Consider the following 23,202-nt stretch of genomic DNA (forward strand, 5'->3'; position numbering starts at 1 on the left):
TTCACCCAACTTATTGTGGAAGGCTACCCGAAACGTTTGACCCAAGTTAAACAATTTCAAGGCAATGCTACCAAATACCAATTGAGTGCATGTAAACTTCTGACCCACTGGGAAAGTGATGAAAGAAACAAAAGCTGAAATAAATAATTCTCTCTCCTATTATTCTGACATTTCACATTCTTAAAATAAAGTGGTGATCCTGACTGGATTAAATGTCAGGAATTGTGAAGAACTGAGTTTAAATGTATTTGGTTAAGGTGTATGTAAAATTCCGACTTCAACTGTGTTTCTCTCTTATGCGTGAGAATACTTCGGAACAGATTTCCAAAATTAAAATCACTTGGAGCTCATTTCCTTGTGTTTTTAGAGTTTTATGTCCAACAATAAAGATAATAATAATTGTCAGCGAATTTGGGGGGCCAAATAAAACCACCCACGGGCCAAATTCAGTGCGCGGGCCACCAGTTGGGGAACTCTGCACTACAGTGACATGTCCATACCTAACGATGTGTATGACCTGAGTGAGCCAGGGTCCAGTGAGCTCAGTCTTATTCTCCCAGCCACCGTACAATCTCAGCTCCAGCTCTGTCAGGGTGGAGGGGAGCAGAGCACCTCTCACCAGCTTCACCAAGCGATGAGTCACTTCCTCTATCATTTTCTATACAGACACACAGAAACAGACTTGAGTCCTACAACAATACAACAGTATTTGGACCCCATTACAAGGCACTGACCATTTTGCTTTAGCTCTGAAAACCGTAGACACTGATGAGAGGGCATTCTTATGGTTATAAAAAGTGTTTCTAAAACTATATCCAACACAACTCACCTTAAAGTCGTTCTGTCTCTGCCTGGCATTCTTCTTTGACTTTTCAACCTGGCCAGATTTCTCTCCAGTCTGATAAAAGCACACGTTTGACAACAGTGAAAATATGCTGTGTTGGATCATTACATTCATGACGCCCAATCACGGTCCGTTTTGCATACCTCGCTGAAGAGGCTGCCGTTGACGTAGGAGATCCAGAGCTTCCAGAAGTTGGGGAGCTGGCCAATCACCACGTCCGACAGCTTCTCCACAAACTGCACCTGCTGGGGTGTCTCATAATGCCAGGCTGCAACACACAAAGACAGGAGACAGACCGGTTATACATAAAAATATAGAATAGTTCACAATTAAACTTTACAAATGTACAATGGGGCAATGTGATTTTCTGGATTTTTTTTCTCATTTTGTCTGTCATAGTTGAAGTGTACCTATGATGAAAATTACAGGCCTCTCATCTTTTTAAGTGGGAGAACTTGCACAATTGGTGGCTGACTAAATACTTTTTTGCCCCACTGTACACAGTGCTGATGTTTTTTGGGGAAACATGTCCACGACCCTTTCAAAACTCCCAGGTTGAAAATGTCTGGTAGAGTGTGTGTATTGTTATACTGTACTATAATATAGTAGGATTACTCACTGCTGTGGCGTGGGGTATGCAAGATGCCCCCCTTATTCAGAGGAGCTGTGTCTCTGATCCTACTGAAAGCCGATGGGCGAGGGTCCCCCTCTAGATCCAGGGCTATGGCCCCCAAGCCAACTGAGATGGAGAGATAGAAGGAGAGGGGGGGGGGAGAGAAAAAGAGAGAAATAAACCCACAGGAACACATACTTGAGAGATTAAATAAACATTTTTCCTAATAACTCCTCAATAATCTCAGCAGGCTTTCACACCAAACAATCCCTCACTCGCTCCTCTCCTCCGTTCTTTATTTTGTCTTCTGTTCCACCTCTCCCCTGGCCAGTAACAGAAAGAATGCCCTGTTGTTTCAGGGTGAGAGAGAAAAGTAAAAGGGGGAGGATGAGGAGAGGAGAAGCGAGCAAAGGGGAGCTGAAGAGGCAGGGCAGAGGCGAACTGGGTTTAGCTGGGCCACACTGGGCACAGTGACGTCTGTGCGGATCTGGGTCAGATTACTCTGGCCTGATCAGGCCGCTCACTGCTCTCCACAAGAGGGCGATAGAGAGCTACAGTGGTACTTGCAGCCAGGGAGTGACTGGCACTCTTATGCTGATGGCACGGTTATTTTGCACCCTTGCAAGGTCAGCCCCGTGACCTTTGGTCTTTGACATGAAAGTGAAACCTGCACTGATAAGACTGTGATAGAAACTCAGGGTAAAGCACTAATACAACAACACTACTAGAGCTTAAATAGCACGCCCACAGATCCTTATTGTAAACGCATTGAGAAAAATAACAGGGCTTATTTCCAGAACATATGACACACACACAGTGAGTCACAAACTGACTGCTTGGGCAGCAGGCTTACAGTACAGCAGACCAAACCCGTCCATCTCCAAATGTGAGGAAAGTCTACAAGGTGAGTCAGACAGACCAGACACGGTTTTTCAAACACATGAATATATAGACGCACAGTAAGTAGAAACACATATGTTTGGAAGTACATATTTAGGCACACACACACACACACACACACACACACACACACACACACACGACACCATGGGAAAGGGTTCACCCGACACCTGGATCAACAGCAGCAGCTCTCATCCCTCTCTCTATAAAAAGAAAGATAGGAAAACATGGACAAGAATGAGAGAGAGAAAGCAGCTCCATATGTGCAGTGTGTGCCCATTGTGTGTGTTTATCGGGTATGGCCTGATTGAGAGTGTGTTACAAAGTTTCTTGTGTGTTTAATGTGTAAGATTAGAAAGTTAATTCCTTCTGTGAATATGCATGTCTGTGTGTGTGTGTGTGTGTGTGTGTGTGTGAAGACCCTGTGTGTCTTCTGTCAGCGCGGTGCAGCTCACTTCCTTCTCTACCCTGCAGGTCGCACGACTTCCTGTTCCCCACGGGGTCTCAACCCCGACCACACACACACACACACACACACTGCTTTCTGTCTAAACACTAATACACACACTCCCCCTTTCTCTATTGCACTCACTCTCTCCCACACACATACACGTGCAGAATATACATATCCAGTGATTCTGTAAAGGACGAACACATTCTACATACACTATATATACACACAAAAGTATGTGGACACCCCTTCAAATTAGTGAATTTCAGCCCGTTGCTGACAGGTGTATAAAATAGAGCACACAGCCATGCAATCTCCATAGACAAACATTGGAAATAGAATGGCCTCACTGAAGAGCTCATTGACTTTCAAAGTGGCACCGTCATAGGATGCCACCTTCCAACAAGTCAGTTCATCATGTTTCTGCCCTGCTAGAGCTGTCCCGGTCAACTGTAAGTGCTGTTATTGTGTGGTGGAAAAGTTGAGGAGCAACAACGGCTCGGCTGTGAAGTGGTAGGCCACACAAGCTCACTGAATGGGACCGCCGAGTGCTGAAGCATGTGCCGTGTAAAAATCATCTGTCCTCGGTTGCCACTCACTACCGAGTTCTAAACTCCTCTGGAAGCTTCATGAAATGGGTTTCCATGGCCGGGCAGCAGCACACAAGCCTAAGATCACCATGCACAATGCCAAGTGACGTTGGAATGGTGTAAAGCTCGCTGCCATTGGTCTCTGGAGCAGTGGAAATGCATTCTCTGGAGTGATGAATCACGCTTCAGATCGGTGTGGAAGAACTTGACTGGCCTGCACAGAGAATGCAGTGGAAAGCCATCCCAGAAGAGTGGAGGCTGTTATAGCAGCAAAAGGGGGACCAACTCCATATTAATGCCCATGATTTTAGAATGAGATGTTCGACGAGCAGGTGTCCACATACTTTTGGTCATGTAGTGTATCTGTGCTGGCATGTGTGGTTGGTGGAGGTGTTAACGTGGGTCCAGTGGTAGCAGGAGTGTCCACATACTTTTAGAATATGGAGCTGCTTTCTCCCTCTCATTCTTGTCCATGTTTTCCTATCTGTTATTTACATGGAGCTGTTCAAATGACAGAATTACCAGGCTGTTGATATGAATACAGCCGAGTTTGAAATGGCCCCTTCAAGTTTTTCTTAATACCCTAACACTGCCTAATAAATACCCTAAGACTGCACAGTGAAGATCTGCACCAGTCCGTGTGTCCTGGCCTTCTAATCATTCACCCGACTGACAACGTTATTTTCCTACAAACACAATTGCTGCTAATTGTATTTCTCCTTGGCGGGGTGTGTATTGTTCAGGAACTAAAAGCAACACAGTTTGTAATTGAATTGGGCATTGAGATAACAGACAAATAAAATGGGAGCTTCTAGACATACAGAAGCCACTGACTGCTAGCGCTGCCCTGCTCGCGGCTACGCTACAAACCAACCAACCACACACAAAAAATGTGATTAATTGTGTTAAAAAATTTTTTTTAAAAAAACTTACATTTTAGGGTATTTTCACAGGTAATTATTAAGAGTCAAAACAGCACACTAGAATGAGCTTCCGAACCTTCACGTTCTGGAACATTCCAGACATGAGAGGAAAACTACAACAGTTACCAATAAATCGAAGAGCTATAGGCCTACCCTGTCACCCTGTCACCCTGTCACTCTGACAATAGGTCTCAAGGTCCATCCTACCCTGTCACGTGTCACTCTGACAATAGGTCTCCTACCCTGTCACGTGTCACTCTGACAATAGGTCTCCTACCCTGTCACGCGTCACTCTGACAATAGGTCTCCTACCCTGTCACGCGTCACTCTGACAATAGGTCTCCTACCCTGTCACGTGTCACTCTGACAATAGGTCTCAAGGTCCATCCTACCCTGTCACGCGTCACTCTGACAATAGGTCACCATCCTACCCTGACACTCTGACAATAGGTCTCCTACCCTGTCACGCGTCACTCTGACAATAGGTCTCAAGGTCCATCCTACCCTGTCACGCGTCACTCTGACAATAGGTCTCAAGGTCCATCCTACCCTGTCACGCGTCACTCTGACAATAGGTCTCAAGGTCCATCCTACCCTGTCACGCGTCACTCTGACAATAGTCACCCTGTCACGCGTCTGACAATAGGTCTCAAGGTCTCCTACCCTGTCACGCGTCACTCTGACAATAGGTCTCAAGGTCCATCCTATAGGTCTCAAATAGGTCCAAGGTCCATCCTACCCTGTCACGCGTCACTCTGACAATAGGTCTCAAGGTCCATCCTGCCCTGTCACGCGTCACTCTGACAATAGGTCTCCTACCCTGTCACGCGTCACTCTGACAATAGGTCTCCTACCCTGTCACGCGTCACTCTGACAATAGGTCTCCCACCCTGTCACGCGTCACTCTGACAATAGGTCTCAAGGTCCATCCTGACGCGTCACTCTGACAATAGGTCTCAAGGTCCATCCTACCCTGTCACGCGTCACTCTGACAATAGGTCTCAAGGTCCATCCTACCCTGTCACGCGTCACTCTGACAATAGGTCTCAAGGTCCATCCTGTCACTCTGACAATAGGTCTCAAGGTCCATCCTACCCTGTCACGCGTCACTCTGACAATAGGTCTCAAGGTCCATCCTACCCTGTCACGCGTCACTCTGACAATAGGTCTCAAGGTCCATCCTACCCTGTCACGCGTCACTCTGACAATAGGTCTCAAGGTCCATCCTACCCTGTCACGCGTCACTCTGACAATAGGTCTCAAGGTCCATCCTACCCTGTCACGCGTCACTCTGACAATAGGTCTCAAGGTCCATCCTACCCTGTCACGCGTCACTCTGACAATAGGTCTCAAGGTCCATCCTGCTAGAACTCTGGATAATAATTAATCATTAGTGCGCACGTTTGATGATAAAAAAAAAATAAGTTAAATAAAAATATTGAACCTTTATTTAATGACGATGACTGATGTGAGGAGAGAGAGTGGGGCTGGTGGAGGAAAGGTTTGAGAGATACTGGCCTCAGGTGTAGCTAGGTGGATGTGGTCTTGGTGGGGTTGGGGCAGTGGGTGCTGCTGTTGAGGGATGCTTTTGGTAAGCACTGGTTTTGGGTTTGGTGTGGGGGGGGGCTGAGGGAAGCGGGGATGTGGTCTAGGAGTGTAAATGGCTGCCAGGTGCGTAGAGTGGCTGAGCTCACAAGACAGGGGACAGGAGACAGCTGCTGCTGAGTGTGTGCATGTGTGTGCATTTGATATTCAATGATTCCTTTAAATAATGCCATAAGTGTATCTGAGTGACATCCATGTACTGAATTACAGACTCACCTTACATATAGTAGGCCTATGCACTGCAAGCCCTAACTAAATTCACAGACAGACACTTGACTTCCTGTCTCCGTATAGGCTAACAGCTGTCTGACAGCTGTGTCCAAGTGTCCATGTCTGTAGCGATGTGTAACTAACTCGATCCCAGAGATGAGTGATGCAGCTCTGTAGCTCAAGGTGAAGAGCATTAGAGAGCGCACAATAACCCCCATACTCACGGAGCCCCGGAACCCACTGTTACCCTTAGCATTATCCCTGTTTATACTCTGACTCCACTATATACATGACAGCCACCACCCACGCAGTGTTCTGTCTGCAAGCCTAAGATCACCATGAGCAATGTCAAGCGTCGGCCCGGAGTGGTGTAAAGCTCGCCGCCATTGGACTCTGGAGTGATGATTCACACGTCACCATCTGGCAGTCCGACTGACAAATCTGGGTTTGGCGGATACCAGGAGAACGTTACCTGCCCCAATGCATAGTGCTAACTGTAAAGTTTGGTTAAGGAGGAATAATGGTCTTGGGCTGTGTTTCATGGTTCGAGCTAGGCCCCTTAGTTCCAGTGGAGGGAAATCTTAACGCTACACCATACAATGACATTCTAGATGATTCTGTGCTTCTTTGTGGCAATAGTTTCAGTATGACAATGCCCCCGTGCACAAAGCGAGGTCCATACAGAAATGGTTTGTTGAGATCAGTGTGGAAGAACTTAACTGGCCTGCACAGAGCCCTGACCTCAACCCCAACAAACACCGTTGGATGAATTGGAACTCTGACTGCGAGCCAGGCCTAATCGTCCATCAGTGCCCGACCTCACTAATGCTCGTGGCTGAATGGAAGCAAGTCCCAGCAGAAATGGTCCACCAACATCTGGTGGAAAGCCTTCCCAGAAGAGTGGAGGCTGTTATAGCAGCAAAGGGGGACCAACTCCATATGAATGGCCATGATTTTGTAATGAAATGTTTGACGAGCAGGTGTCCATACTTTTATACACAAAATGCCATGTAATGTTAATATTCAGAAGTATTCAACTCCTTGAGTCAATACATGTTAGAATCACCTGTGGCAGTGATTACTGAGTCTTTCTGGGTAAGTCTCAAAGAGCTTTGTACAAACTTTGCCCATTATTTATTTTTGTATTCTTCAAGCTCTGTCAAGTTGGTTGTTGATCATTGCTAGATAGCCATTTGCAAGTCTTGCCATAGATTTCCAAGCTGATTTTAGTAAAAACCGTAACTAGGCCACCCAGTGTATACTTGGCCCTGTGTTTTAGGTTATTGTCCTGCTGAAAGGTGAATTCATCTCCCAGTGTCTGGGGGAAAGCAGACTGAACCAGGTTATTGTCCTGCTGAAAGGTGAATTCATCTCCCAGTGTCTGGTGGAAAGCAGACTGAACCAGGTTTTCCTCTAGGATTTTGCCTGTGCTTAATTCTATTCTGTTTCCTATTATCCCCAAAAACCTATTGTGGTCCTTAGTCGATGACAAGCATACCCATAACATGATACAGCCACCACCATGCTTGAAAATAGGTGGTCCTCAGTGAAGTGTTTTGTTGTATTCAGGACAAAAGTAAATTTCTTTGCCATATTTGATGCAGTATTACTTTAACTGTTTGAAGATCACCATTGGTCTCATGGTAAAATCCCTGAGCGTTTTCCTTCCTCTCCGGCAACTGAGTTAGGAAGGGCGCCTGTATTTTTGTAGTGACTGGGTGTATTGATACACCATCCAAAGTGTAATTTATAACTGCACCATGTTCAGAGGGATATTTAATGTGAGCTTTTAATAAAAAATAAAACAAATATCTACCAATATGTGTCCTTATTTGCAAGGCATTGGAAAACCGCCCTGGTCTTTGTGGTTGAATCTGTGCTTGAAATGTACTGCTCGACTGAGGGACTACAGATAAGTGTACGTGTGGGGTACAGAGATGAGGCAGTCATTTAAAAATCATGTTCAACACTATTGTTGCACACAGAGCGAGTCCATGCAACTTATTACGTGACTTGTTAAGCAACCTTTTACTCCTGAACTTATTTAGGCCATAACAAAAGGGTTGAACACTTACTGACATTTCAGCTTTTCGTGTCTGTAGATCAGTGACACAGAATCTCAATTTAAATCAATTTTAAATTCAGGCTGTAACACAACAAAATGTGGAAAAAGTCAAGAGGTGTGAATACTTTCTGATGGTGCTGTACATCAAAGCTGTGACCGAGAGACTGAAAACACAGCTTCCATATCCCTCCATCAAACTGTTAAACAGGCATCACTAGCCGGCCTCTGACCCTGAACCTTAGAGACTGCTGCCCTATGTACATACAGTCATTGAACTGTTAAACAGGCATCACTAGCCGGCCTCTGACCGGTACCCTGAACCTTAGAGACTGCTGCCATATCCCTCCATCAAACTGTTAAACAGGCATCACTAGCCGGCCTCTGACCGGTACCCTGAACCTTAGAGACTGCTGCCATATCCCTCCATCAAACTGATAAACAGGCATCACTAGCCGGCCTCTGACCGGTACCCTGAACCTTAGAGACAGCTGCCCTATCCCTCCATCAAACTGTTAAACAGGCATCACTAGCCGGCCTCTGACCCTGAACCTTAGAGACTGCTGCCATATCCCTCCATCAAACTGTTAAACAGGCATCACTAGCCGGCCTCTGACCCTGAACCTTAGAGACTGCTGCCCTATGTACATACAGTCATTGAATAATGGTCCCTTTTCAAATGTTTACATACCTTTTTACCCACTTTATATGTATATACTGTATTCTAGTCATGGCTCATCCTATAGAACTAGAACAATAATGCCCATATTGTCTATGCACACTCTTATATAGACACTGAGTGTACAAAACATTAAGAACAACTTCCTAATATTGACTTGCTGCCCCATGTTGACTCCAATGCTTCCCACAGTTGTGTCAAGTTGGCTGGATGTCCTTTGGGTGCTGGACCATTCTTGATACACAAAACTTTTGAGGGTGAAAACCCCAGCAGCATTGCAGTTCTTGACACAAACCGGTGCGTCTGGCACCTGCTACTATACCCCATTCAAAAGGCACTTAAATATTGTGTCTTGCCCATTCACCCTCTGAATGGCACACAAACACAATCATGTCCTTCTTTAACCGGTCTCCTCCCCTTCATCTACATTGGATTTGGAAGTGGATTTAACAAGTGACTTAGGGATCCTAGCTTTCACCTGGATTCAACTGGTCAGTCTATCATGGAAAGAGCAGGTGTTCTTAATAACAGGGGTCGCTAGCAGGGGGGGGGGGGGATATATGTACATTTTGTGTGCGTGTCTGTGCATGTGCGAGCATGGGTCTGTACTGTTCATCCTGAGCAGGTGGTTTCACATTATTCCTGGTACTGATTTAACAGAGAGACAGCTTCATTGGGGTTAATTGTTCCAATCCATCTGTGCAGCCTAGTGTCTGTGTGTGTGTGTGTTGTAACATGTCGGGCCCTGAAACCCAAGTCCAACGCCAAGAGAGAGAGATGACAGGAGGGAGCGTGTTGACATATGGCAACCTAACCAGTCTGACTGAAATTTCAAAACGGGGGACTTTTCTTTCTATCTTCCGTGCGTGAGTGAATCTGTGTGTGTGTGTGTGAGAATCGGTGTGTGTGTGTGCATGTATACATAGATATAACATGTGTGTGTGTTTAACTCACCTCTCTGGTAATTGATAAACTCCTCCTTGCAGTTCTGCATGAGTCCGAGGATCCACTTGTGCTGGGCGGAGATACACTGCCAGGCAGGGTCCCCTGATGCATGCAGGTCAGACAGGTACCTGGAAGGAACACACACAGTTAGGGTTGGAAACGTGAGCAGCACTTCACAGGTGATACTGACACACTCAGGTGAGAAATGGGTGTAAACAGCACTTCACAGGTGATACTGACACACTCAGGTGAGAAATGGGTGTAAACAGCACTTCACAGGTGATACTGACACTCTCAGGTGAGAAATGGGTGTAAACAGCACTTCACAGGTGATACTGACACTCTCAGGAGAGAAATGGGTGTAAACAGCACTTCACAGGTGATACTGACACTCTCAGGTGAGAAATGGGTGTAAACAGCACCTCAATAGGACACCCGTTAAAATCTAAACCCTGTGCCCTCGATCTCCCTCAGCCTTCGCCTTAACCTAACTTCCTCCCCAAAATTATCATCCCATACCCACAGTCCTCTTCCCCAGTACATTCCCTGTACAGCTGCACTCGGTACTCTGTGGGATCATCACAAAAGAGTCACTGACTGTGGCTCTGGGCTGGCTTCATCACATAGCAGGCAGACCAGACTAATTTGTTCCTCATTACAGGAGATCCCTCTGAACCCCTAGACCTGGGTTCAACCAGTATTCAAATACTTTGGACATTTCATTGCCTAGAGTACCAGACGGGCGGGTTTTGGTATGCACTTTGGGGAATATTCTATTGGTTAAATTTGACCAGGCAAGTTCAATCAAGCACAGTATTTAAAAGAACATAAATTGAACCATTTTACTGTGACATGTGGTTGGTCTCTGTAGACATTGTACCAATGCGCCAGGCTTAACACGTGTGTAGAAGTTCCCGTGTCAGTTGGGACAGAGAGGACGAGTCAGAAACAGGAAGCCCGTCACCGGTAACGCCACAGCTAAATTACTCAAACGTTATGTAAAACCCAGGTCTGGTTTAGCCAACGCTCCACAGCCCCCACCCCAACCCCCCAGCCAGCTAACCAGCTAGTTCACCCACAACACAGCCTGCTAGTCCTCTTAATGTGTGTACGGTAAACTGGGGGTATGGTGGGCGTGTAAAGCTAGCTAGCTATAATGTAATGTAATGTGGGAGGATGAAAGATGGCTGCTGTGGTCTAGGGCTGCGCTCTCTCTCGTTCTGACGAGTCAGTCTGAGCAATAATAAACCAGCCAAGACCACAACTATGCAGGATGTCGGGAAAGGGGGCGAAAGAGGGAGAGAATGAAAACGAGACCAAGGGGAAAAGAGGAACGAGGATAGCGAGAGACAGATATTTAAGAGAGACAGGGAAGTGAGCGAGAAAGAGAAAATGAGAGAGAGAGAGGAGAAAGAACAAGACATGAAGAAAGGTTTATTTTAAAAGTACATTTTCAGCCAAATGACCGCGGTCACCGTAGTTACGGGGGGAGACCGTCAGGAAAATAAAATAACCGTCATAACGTAAAAAAAAAAACATAAGTAAAAGGAAGACTGTTTCAGCAAGGGGTTGTTGCAAACCAATAAGCAACCATGTTTCATCGCGTTGCAAAGAGTCCATGTTACCACGGATACGGACTCAACCGCACGTCGGCAGCAGCCGTCTTCAGGCCACTGTTTGCTCCACAACACAGAATTCTAACTGTCTAGAGAGGACGCAGTTTTAGAGTTTTGTGGAACAAACAGCTCACTGAAGATGGCTGCAGCCGACGTGCGGTTGAGTCCGTATCCATGGTAACACGGTCCCGTTACACGATTATAAAATGAACGCGCCAGCCCTAAAGATGAGGCAGACAACGAGCCAGAGACAGAAAGTAAGAAGAGCGAACAGAGCGAATATGGGAAATGTAATACACTAAAACCATAAAGACATGACTAAAATTTGCACTGTGTGACATCTAACCCTCTACAGTGCAGTATGTGTATACATAGTGAGACCTTATGTATCTCTTCTGGTCATGCAGGGTTGAAGGTGTCTCCAGTAGCTTGTCCAGGAGCAGAATCTTCAGAGCCCCGATCCTCGTCTCCACCTCGGCATACACTACACACAGACAGACGAGAACATCGTCATTACTCGTTTCCAGCACAGTAAACTGGACACCCCCCCCCCCCTTCCAAGAAGCTCAGTTCACCCTACCTTTTTTAAAGACCGAGACCTCCGTGTTGCTGAACAGAGACTTGGCTTTCTCATAGTCATTGATCACCACGTCATAATCTCCCTGAAGAAGAACACATACAATTCTCAAGACAGCAATATCCCAATGCTTCATTGAAAAAAAATGTATAGATATTAGATATAAACAGGGGTTTATTTCATACGTGGAGACACTTGTGTGTAGAGTGCACTGGACATGAACATGACACTGACATTCTAGCTTCTCCACAGGTTGAGGTGTGCATGCTGTGCGTGTGTTCCATGACGCTTTGACATTCTAGCTTCTCTAGCACCACCTTCTGGATGCCGGGCTGGAGTTTGAGCAACAGGTTGAGGTGTGCATGCTGTGCGTGTGTTCCATGACGTAGACTGACCAGGTGAATCCAGGTGAAAGCCACGGTCCCTTATTGATCTCACTTGTTAAATCCACTTTCATCAGTATAGATGAAGGGGAGGAAACAGGTTAAAGATTTTAAAGAAACAGGAAACAGATTTTTAAGCCTTGAGACGTGGATTGCCGGGCTGGAGTTTGAGCAACAGGTTGAGGTGTGCATGCTGTGCGTGTGTTCCATGACGCTTTGACATTCTAGCTTCTAGTAGTAGGTGCCAGGCGCACTGGTTTGAGTGGGTCAAGAACTGCAACGCTGCAGCGCTTTTTTTCACGCTCAACAGTTTCCCGTGTGTATCAAGAACGGTCCACCACCTAAAGGACATCCGGCCAACTTGACACAACTGTGGGAAGCATTGGAGTCAACATGGGCCAGCATCCCTGTGGAACGCTTTGGACACTTTGTAGAGTATATGCCCTGATGAATTGAGACTGTTCTGAGGGTGCAACTCAACCTTAGGAAAGTGTTCTTCATGTTTTGGAAACTCACCTTCTGTATGTTGCGTTCGATGTTGAGCGGCAGGTTGAAGAGGAACTTGAAGCGCTGCAGGACGTTGAGGGCGTTCCGCGTCGAGTCAGCTTTATCCTTCCGCCCCAACACCTCCTGGAACAGAGTGTCTGCTGTATCACTGGCTCCTGGGGTGGAGGGGAATACAGGGACAAGATAGAGAGAAGAGGGGAAGGGATAGAGAGAGATAGAAAGAGTGAGGGTGAGTACTACAGACATCAAGAAAAAGTTAAAAGGTTACATTTTTTTATTATTTCACCATTAATACATCTCTCTCAGACATTAAGAACCTGGTTCTCCTCTGTGGTGATGGCATGTGTGTTATATTATCTGAACTTAGAGGGGTAGAAAAAGAGTCAAAGAGTGTGACACCTCTCTCTTACTCTAGTCCCTCTTTTTCTCTCTGGGCCAGTAGTACTCTCCGGCTTCTTGGGTGGCCTCGGAAGTGACACCTCTCTCTTACACTAGTCCCTCTTTTTCTCTCTGGGCCATTAGTACTCTCTGGCTTCTTGGGTGGCCTCGGAAGTGACACCTCTCTCTTACTCTAGTCCCTCTTTTTCTCTCTGGGCCATTAGTACTCTCCGGCTTCTTGGGTGGCCTCGGAAGTGACACCTCTCTCTTACTCTAGTCCCTCTTTTTCTCTCTGGGCCATTAGTACTCTCCGGCTTCTTGGGTGGCCTCGGAAGTGACACCTCTCTCTTACTCTAGTCCCTCTTTTTCTCTCTGGGCCATTAGTACTCTCCGGCTTCTTGGGTGGCCTCGGAAGTGACACCTCTCTCTTACTCTAGTCCCTCTTTTTCTCTCTGGGCCATTAGTACTCTCCGGCTTCTTGGGTGGCCTCGGAAGTGACACCTCTCTTACTCTAGTCCCTCTTTTTCTCTCTGGGCCATTAGTACTCTCCGGCTTCTTGGGTGGCCTCGGAAGTGACACCTCTCTCTTACTCTAGTCCCTCTTTTTCTCTCTGGGCCATTAGTACTCTCCGGCTTCTTGGGTGGCCTCGGAAGTGGAGGCGAAAAAAGAAAAAACAAGGACTCGCTAAAATGAATTTAAATCAGAAAAACTCCTCACCTGCTCCCGCCAAACCCAAATCTCGAAAGGAAAAAGATTGAGATTTAAATCACTTTGCTCCCGACTCTATGCTCTGACTGACGAGATGTCATGTGTTTGATATTTCGAGGGGCTGTTTGTGATTAGCTGATGGGTTGAGGGTTTGATGGGCGGGTGGGGTGGAGGTTAAGGGGGTGTATGGGAAGAAGACAGGGGTCTTGGGTCGAGGCGCTGTGGGGATGAAAGCAGTGTCCAGCTGGGAGGTTTATTAACCTTCAACCCTGAGGAAAGGACCTTTTCGTTTACTGACCCTCCATGATAGGAAATGCATTATCATGTAGGAGATGAGAGGGGCAGACAGAGGATCCGGCTAGAAGATCTACTCTCCAGACAGGGGAGAACAAACACACGCGGCGTGGTGTGTGTATGAGAGTGTGTGTGAGAGCTACTCTCCAGACAGGGGAGAACGTGGTGTGTGTATGAGAGTGTGTGTGAGATCTACTCTCCAGACAGGGGAGAACAAACACACGCAGCGTGGTGTGTGTATGAGAGTGTGTGTGAGAGCTACTCTCCAGACAGGGGAGAACGTGGTGTGTGTATGAGAGTGTGTGTGAGATCTACTCTCCAGACAGGGGAGAACAAACACACGCGGCGTGGTGTGTGTATGAGAGTGTGTGTGAGAGCTTGTAAAGAGACGTCCTAGTAATTGAACTTCCAATAAAGACAGAAGCGGAAAGAGGATATTAACCAATGGCACCTGGGATGACTGACTGTGCTCAGCTCACACTACATGATAATAGCAAGAAGTAGAAAGATGGAGAAATGCAGATGGATGGGTTGATAGATGATCATTCGTACATGGATGGATGGATGGATGAACAGATAAAAGATGCTTACTGTTGAGAACATTCTCCAGGCGTTGTGTCATGGAGCCTTCCACCCTCTCTGTCCCGTCTGACTCCAACCTCTGGTGTATAGCTGCAACAGAACAATACAGTTTTATTCAATTATGTGAAAGATTGTGATGATAACAGCTCAGTTCAATCAAAGTAGGCTGGCCCTCTTAGAAATCTCATAAAATCGATACAATGCACTCTTCTTTTAAAAAAAATATATAAAGCCCTGCATGCATTAACTTCCAACGTACCTTAGTTCATTGTTAACTTATAGACATAGGAGATACCAGACCTTGTCTCAGGGTTGGCTAACTCTGGAGGTAAATCTGCTTTTCATTTCTTTGCCTCTTACATGCGGAATAGGGGTGGTAGCCTAGCGGATAAGAGCGTTGGACACACATATACATCTAATTTGATCTTATACACACAATATATGAATGACTGATGGTTACAGAGCGGCATAGGCAAGATGCAGTAGATGGTATCGAGTACAGTATATACATATGAGATGAGTAATGTAGGATATGTAAACAAGATGCAGTAGATGGTATCGAGTACAGTATATACATATGAGAGGAGTAATGTAGGGTATGTAAACAAGATGCAGTAGATGGTATAGTGTACAGTCTATACATATGAGAGGAGTAATGTAGGGTATGTAAACAAGATGCAGTAGATGGTATCGAGTACAGTATATACATATGAGAAGAGTAATGTAGGGTATGTAAACAAGATGCAGTAGATGGTATAGTGTACAGTCTATACATATGAGAGGAGTAATGTAGGGTATGTAAACATATAAAAGTGGCATTGTTTAAAGTGGCTGGTGATACATTTTTTACATCCATTTTTCCATTATTAAAGTGGCTGGAGTTGAGTCAGTATGTTGGCAGCAGCTACTCAATGTTAGTGATGGCTGTTTAACAGTCTGATGGCCTTGAGATAGAAGCTGTTTTTCAGGGCAGGGTAGGTAGTTTGCCCCCGGTGATGCGTTGTGCAGACCTCACTACCCTCTGGAGAGCCTTACAGTTGTGGGCGGAGCAGTTACCGTACCAGGCAGTGACACAGCCCGACAGGATGCTCTCGATTGTGCATCTGTAGAAGTTTGTGAGTGCTTTTGGTGACAAGCTGAATTTCTTCAGCCTCCTGAGGTTGAAGAGGCGCTGCTGCGCCTTCTTCACGACGCGGTCTGTGTGGGTGGACCAATTCAGTTTGTCTGTGATGTGTACGCCGAGGAACTTAAAACTTACTACCCTCTCCACTACTGTCCCGTCGATGTGGATAGGGGGGTGCTCCCTCGGCTGTTTCCTAAAGTCCACGATCATTTCCTTGCTTTGTTGACATTGAGTGTGAGGTTATTTTCCTGACACCACACTCTGAGGGCCCTCACCTCTTCCCTGTAGGCAGTCTGGTTATTGTTGGTAATCAAGCCTACCACTACAGTGTCGTCTGCAAACTTGATGATTGAGTTGGAGGCATGCATGGCCACGCAGTCGCGAGTGAACAGGGAGTACAGGAGAGGGCTTAGAACGCACCCTTGTGGGGCCCCAGTGTTGAGAATCAGCGGGGTGGAGATGTTGTTACCTACTCTCACCACCTGGGGGCGGCCCGTCAGGAAGTCCAGTACCCAGTTGCACAGAGCGGGGTCGAGACCCAGGGTCTCGAGCTTGATGACGAACGAGTTTGGAGGGTACTATGGTGTTAAATGCCGAGCTGTAGTCGAACAGCATTCTCACATAGGTATTCCTCTTGTCCAGATGGGTTAGGGCAGTGTGCAGTGTGGTTGCGATTGCGTCGTCTGTGGACCTATTGGGGCAGTAGGCAAATTGGAGTGGGTCTAGGGTGTCAGGTAGGATGGAGGTGATATGGTCCTTGACTAGTCTCTCAAAGCACTTCATGATGACGGAAGTGAGTGCTACGGGGTAGTCATTTAGCTCAGTTACCTTAGCTTTCTTGAGAACAGGAACAATGGTGGCCCTCTTGAAGTATGTGGGAACAGCAGACTGGGATAAGGATTGATTGAATATGTCCGTAAACACACCAGCCAGCTGGTCTGCGCATGCTCTGAGGACGCGGCTGGGGATGCCGCCTGGGCCTGCAGCCTTGCGAGGGTTAACATGTTTAAATGTTTCACTCACGTCAGCTGCAGTGAAGGAGAGTCCGCAGGGTTTGGTAGCGGGCCGTGTCAGTGGCACTGTATTGTCCTCAAAGCGAGTAAATATATAGTTTAATCTGTCTGGGAGCAAGACATCCTGGTCCGCGACGGCTTAAAAATGTTTGACGCACCAAAAAATGTCACCCATTGACGCGTTAACTTTGACAGGCCTGGTATTGATGTGTATGCAGGGTTCATCTGAGAAAGAGACCTTTGTATCAGCATGACTCCCACTCGAAACAAAAGGTTAAATTAAAAAATACATTTAAAAAATGAACACTGAAAAATAGCTGAATTAAGAAGAGGCACATAATCGGGGATAGAGAAATACGCAACAAGAAAAAGACAAACACAGAGAAAGAGTTATTTTAAGATCTATAATAACAAATCAGACCGAGTGCCTCTGCTGCTCAATCTAACATGCTTAATTCTGAGATTCTGGAACATTTTCAATTTAAGGAACCAAAGGTAAAACAATAAACAGCCTCTCTGCCCCAGTGGTAGATGAGAGGTAACCTGCGTGACCCTCCATCTACAGACGCTTCTGTCAGACTCTGACCACACCTCCCTCTCAAGCTTTCCCACGCCAACCACTGACCTTACCCGGTCACCACAAGAACTGTACCGCATCAATACACCTGACCTGGCTTGACCAAATCAGCAGTACCACCCAAAATCCACTCCAAATGAGTATTTTCCCTACTATCAAAGCTGTTTTGGGGACCCCAACTGGAAACTACTCTATTCTAGGGGGTGCAAATGGAGCATAGACAGTACAAAATCTGCACCCAAAGACAAGAGTCCGGAGGAAATGTGCAAATTCTAATGTTATATCAGTTCATATTTGGGTGAGGAGAGCTGAAAGACTGGAGAGCACTATTTCTACTGCCGAGAGGGATGCTGCTAGTGTCAGGTTGACTATACAAGACTAATGAAGAAAGAAAGATCTGTAGGGTGCACATTCCAATATCAACACTGAGTAGGACATAGTGCTGGTGAGGCAAGGAGAAGTGGAAGAAGAGGATGTAAAAAGGTGAGAGGACGAGAGGAAACGGAGCTAGAGGAGAGGAGAGGTCAGAATAGATCTGAACACGTGGACCAGAAAGAGATTCATGTCAGAGAGGGAGAGAGTAGGGTAGGCAGAGAGAGAAATAAGTGAGGGGGAGCGAGAGAGAGAGAGAGCGCGCGTCAGGGCTGCTCACATGAACAAATAAATTGTGGCTGTAGTTAGGCAGCTGGGTGCTGAGAGGGGCAGTGTGGGTTTATTGATAGAACAGAGGGGGAGAGGAGGGACAGAGGACGGAAGAGGGGGAGAGAGGGTCGAAAGGGGGGAGGGCGAGCGGACGAGATGAGAGAAATTGACAAGGGAAAGAGAAGGAGGAGGGAAGGAAAAAGAGAAGGAGGGAGACAGTTCTGTAAATAAACGTGGGTATGTTCCTTCTGACAGATGGGAGGCTGGAGGCAGAGAGAGGCTGAGGTATTCCGGAACCTCACTTATAGTGCCTTTGGAAAGTATTCAGACCCCTTGACCTTTTCCACATTTTGTAACATTTCAGTCTTATTCTAAAATGTATTAAATACATTTTTGCCCCTCATCAATCTACATACAATACCCCATAATGACAAAGCAAAAACAGGTTTTTAGAATATTTGCAAATGTATTACAAATAAAAAACAGAAATACATTATTTATAGTATTCAGACCCTTTGCTATGAGACTCAAAATGAAGCTCAGGTGCATCCTGTTTTTATTGATCATCCTTAAGAAGTTTCTATAATTTGATTGGAATCCACCTCTGGTAATGATTTGGAAAGGCACACACACCTGTCTATATAAGGTCCCACAGTTGACAGTGCATGCAAAAACCAAGCCATGATGCCGAAAGAATTGTCTGTAGAGCTCTGAGACAGGATTGTATCGAGGCTCAGATCTGGGGAATGGTACCAAAAAATGTCTGCAGCATCGAAGGTCCCCAAGAACATAGTGGCCTCCATCATTCTTAAATGGAAGAAGTATGGAACCACCAAGACTGAGAACAGACGCTGGGAGACGAGAAGCAAGTACAGGGAGTGAATATTTAATATATAACGGAAATGAAACAAAAAGAGCGTCTGGACAAGGGGAAAAGAACGACATTAACACAGACACGGGGAAGCTGGCTGAGGCATGACGTGGGATGGGAGACTACCGAGCCAACCGAAGCAAGAAAACCACTCGAGCCAGCTAAGGCATGGAAGCCCGACGAGACAGCTGAGGCACCCCTGGTTCCTTCGGCAGCGGCACCCAGATCCGACGTCACAAACCCCAACGAAAAAAAAAAAAAAAAAAAACTCCCCGATGCTTCCAATATTGGAGTTTGCATTCTGTGAGGACAGACGCTAGGAGACGAGAAGCAAGTACAGGGAGTGAATATTTAAATAATGGACATGAAACAAAACAAGGACAGCGTCTGGACAATGGGAACAAAACATTAATGTAGACACGGGGAAGAAACTGAGGAAGTGACAGATATAGGGGAGACAATCAATAAGGTAATAGAGTCCAGGTGAGTCCAATGAAGCGCTGATGTGTGTAACAATGGTGACAGGTGTGCGTAATTATGGGCCCTCGAGCACCTGAGAGGGGGAGTGGGAGCAGGCGTGACAAAGAAAGACTCTTCCTAGAGTTTGCCTCCCGGCCAAACTGAGCAATGGGGGCAGGAGAAGGGCCTTGGTCAGGGAGTTGACCAAGTACCTAATGTTCACTCTGACAGATCTCTAGAGTTACTCTGAGGAGATGGGAGAACCTTCCAGAAAAACAACAATCTCTCAGCAGCACTCCACCAATCAGGCCTTTATGGTAGAATGGCCGGTCGGAAGCCACTCCTCAGTAAATGGCAAATGACAGCCCGCTTGAAGTTTGCCAAAAGGCACTTAACCTCTTTGAGCTGAGACCCTCATAACGGGATCGATATGACAGCCAGTGAAAGTGCAGGGCGCCAAATTCAAAACAACAGAAATCCCACAATTAAAATTCCTCAAATATAGAAGTATTTTACACCATTTTAAAGATACACTTCTTGTTAATCCCACCACAGTGTCCAATTTCGATGCCAGGTCACATAAAAAAAACACAGCCATTTTTTCAGCCAAAGATAGGAGTCACAAAAAGCAGAAATGGAGATCAAATGAATCACTAACCTTTGATGATCTTCATCAGATGACACTCATAGGACTTCATGTTACACAATACATGTATGTTTTGTTCAATAAAGTTAATATTTATATTTAAAAAAAATCTCAGTTTACATTGGTGCGTTACATTCAGTCATTCCAAAATATCTGGTGATTTTGCAGAGAGCCACATCAATTTACAGAAATACACATAATAAACATTGATAAAAGATACAACTATTATGCACAGAATTATAGATACACTTCTCCTTAAATGCAACCGGTGTCAAATTTAAAAAAAGCTTTACCGAAAAAGCACACCATGCAATAATCTGAGTACAGCGCTCAGAGACCAAAACAACCCAAACAGATATCCGCCATGTTGTGTAGTCAACAGAAGTCAGAAATAGCATTATAGCGCCTCCCGGGTCGCGCAGTGGTTAAGGGCGCTGTACTGCAGCACCAGCTATGCCATCAGAGAGTCTGGGTTCGCGACCAGGCTCTGTCGTAACCGGCCACGACCGGGAGGTCCGTGGGGCGACGCACAATTGGCCTAGCGTCGTCCGGGCTAGGGAGGGTTTGGCCGGTAGGGATATCCTTGTCTCATCGGGCACCAACGACTCCTGTGGCTGGCCGGGCGCAGTGCGCGCTAACCAAAGTTGCCAGGTGCACAGTGTTTCTTCTGACACATTGGTGCGGCTGGCTTCCGGGTTGGATGCGCGCTGTGTTAAGAAGCAGTGCGGCTTGGTTGGGTTGTGTATCGAATGACTTTCAACCTTCGTCTCTCCCGAGCCCATACGGGAGCTGTAGCGATGAGACAAGATAGTAGCTACTAACAATTGGATACCACAACATTGGGGAGAAAAATGGGTAAAATTCAATAATAATAAATAAAATTAAAATAAATAGCATTATAAATATTCCTTTGATGATCTTCATCAGAATGCACTCCCAGGAATCCCAGTTCCACAATACATGTACACTTCACAGTAGAAGCATCAAACAGGGTTCTAAACACTGTTGAAATCTAGTGGAAGCCTTAGGAAGTGCAATATGACCCCATAGACACTTGTATTCAATAGGGCATGAGTTGAAAAACTACAAACCTCAGATTTCCCACTTCCTGGTTGCAGTATGAGTTCTGTTATACTCACAGACATCATTCAAACAGTTTTAGAAACTTCAGAGTGTTTTCTATCCAAATCTACTAATCATATGCATATATTAGACAGTTTACTCTGGGCACCTTATTCATCCAAGCTACTCAATACTGCCCCCAGCCATAACAAGTTAAAGGACTCTGACCATGAGAAACAAGATTCTCTGGTTTGATGAAACCAAGATCAAACTCTTTGGTCTGAATGCCAAACGTCATGTCTGGAGGAAACCTGGCACAATCCCTACCGTGAAGCATGGTGGTGGCAGAATCATGCTGTGGAGATGTTTTTCAGCGGCCGTACAGAGATCCTTGATGAAAACCTGCTCTTCAGAATGGGGCGAAAGTTCACCTTCCAATAGGACGACGACTCTAAGCACACAGCCAAGACAAAGCAGGAGTGGCTTCGGGACAAGTCTCTGAATGTGCATGAGTGGCCCAGCCAGAGCCCGGACTTGAACCCAATCAAACATCTCTGGAGAGACCTAAACATAGCTGTGCAGCAACACTCCCCAACCAACCTGACAGAGCTTGAGAGGATCAGAGAGAAGAATGGGAGAAACTCCCCAAACACAGGTGTGCCAAGCTTGTAGCGTCATACTCAAGAAGACTCGAGGCTGTAATCGCTTCCAAAGGTGATTCAACAAAGTACTGAGTAAAGGGTCTGAATATTTAAATAATATATATATCTATTTGCACAAATTTCTAAAAAACTGTTTTTGCTTTGTTATTATGGGATATTGTATATAGATTGAGGGAAAAAAATACAATTTAATACATTTTAGAATAAGGCTGTAACATAACAAAAAAAATGTCAAGGGGTCTGAATACTTCCCGAATGCACTATATCAAACACGCCATCATATCATGGCTGCCTAATCGGCACAACCATCACTGGACCACCACAGCAAGGCTAGAACACCAGCCCCATGGTCTGGTAGAGGACATTCAGAGAGCCAGGGCAGGAACCATAGACTTTAGCCTATAAGCAGAAACAGGGAGACCAGAGGTTTTATGGAAGAAGAACGCCATCTGCCTCTGCTCTGAAAAGGATAGGGTAGAGAAGAGAGAAGTCTACAATAAGTCTTTGTACTGTCTAAACAACCCAGTTATAAAAGCATTGGCCTGATTCTGTAGACATATCTATAGGGGGACAGGACTGGTGTGTGAGTACGCACATGCATTGCACACACACACACAGCCTGAGGGGTTCTGGTTCTTGTCTCCGCAGAGAACCCTGTGCCCCCTTGCCAGCTGTGTGTCCTCGCAGTCTGCCACGCACTCTCGCTGCCGTGGCTATGACGTCACGGCTAACCTAAACACCCAGTCAGGCTCCGGATAAAACAAACACACACACAGAGCAGCGGAGGAAGAGACGCAGGCAGCCCCACTCAGCTTCCTGGAACCCACTGATTCTAAAGCTGGAGATGTTTTGTCTCCCGACTGCTGTAGAGGAGTCGGAGGTTCGGAGCGTTGGGAATACGGCCCTGGGAAATCTTGGATTTTGGAACACGGTAGCGGCGGTCTGTTTCCTGTATTGCAGGGCCACTTCCTTTTCACACAACAATAAAAAACTTCAAATGTGTACATTTTTCAGAGCCCCCCCCCCCCAAACTGCCTCTATCAGTCAGGTAGTCAGTCAGCCAGGTCTCAGAAGATCCCTGTGATACATGGTTCAATTTGTCAGGGGATCAGCCTAACCAAACAGCCCCCTAGCATGAATATGAACCCCCATGCCTTTCACCAAGCTGTCTGGATCACAAAGAGTTCAGAGAACGGTTCCTTCACTTTCTTTTTTTACCCAGCTCCTGGCTCACTGGATGGGTGACCCCAGACATCAAGGTAATTTGACCTCTGCGACCT

General features: G+C 46.1%; 1 protein-coding gene across 3 annotated transcripts in view; it reads right to left on the reverse strand.

The window, feature by feature from the left end:
• Window positions 1–23,202, reverse strand: part of LOC115145391 (exocyst complex component 2) — a 90,357-nt gene that overhangs the window by 24,591 nt on the left and 42,564 nt on the right. For all 3 annotated transcript variants that reach the window (XM_029686918.2, XM_029686920.2, XM_029686917.2), the window contains 9 exons: window positions 14,877–14,957; window positions 12,915–13,060; window positions 12,019–12,100; window positions 11,820–11,922; window positions 9,832–9,950; window positions 1,464–1,583; window positions 988–1,112; window positions 830–898; window positions 501–658 (listed from right to left, as the gene is read on the reverse strand). In XM_029686918.2, the coding sequence (XP_029542778.1) occupies window positions 501–658; window positions 830–898; window positions 988–1,112; window positions 1,464–1,583; window positions 9,832–9,950; window positions 11,820–11,922; window positions 12,019–12,100; window positions 12,915–13,060; window positions 14,877–14,957 (1,003 nt within the window). The remainder of the gene's footprint in view (window positions 1–500; window positions 659–829; window positions 899–987; window positions 1,113–1,463; window positions 1,584–9,831; window positions 9,951–11,819; window positions 11,923–12,018; window positions 12,101–12,914; window positions 13,061–14,876; window positions 14,958–23,202) is intronic.

This window comes from Oncorhynchus nerka, linkage group LG17 (genome assembly GCF_034236695.1).
Source record: "Oncorhynchus nerka isolate Pitt River linkage group LG17, Oner_Uvic_2.0, whole genome shotgun sequence".
Taxonomy (NCBI): Eukaryota; Metazoa; Chordata; class Actinopteri; order Salmoniformes; family Salmonidae; genus Oncorhynchus; species Oncorhynchus nerka.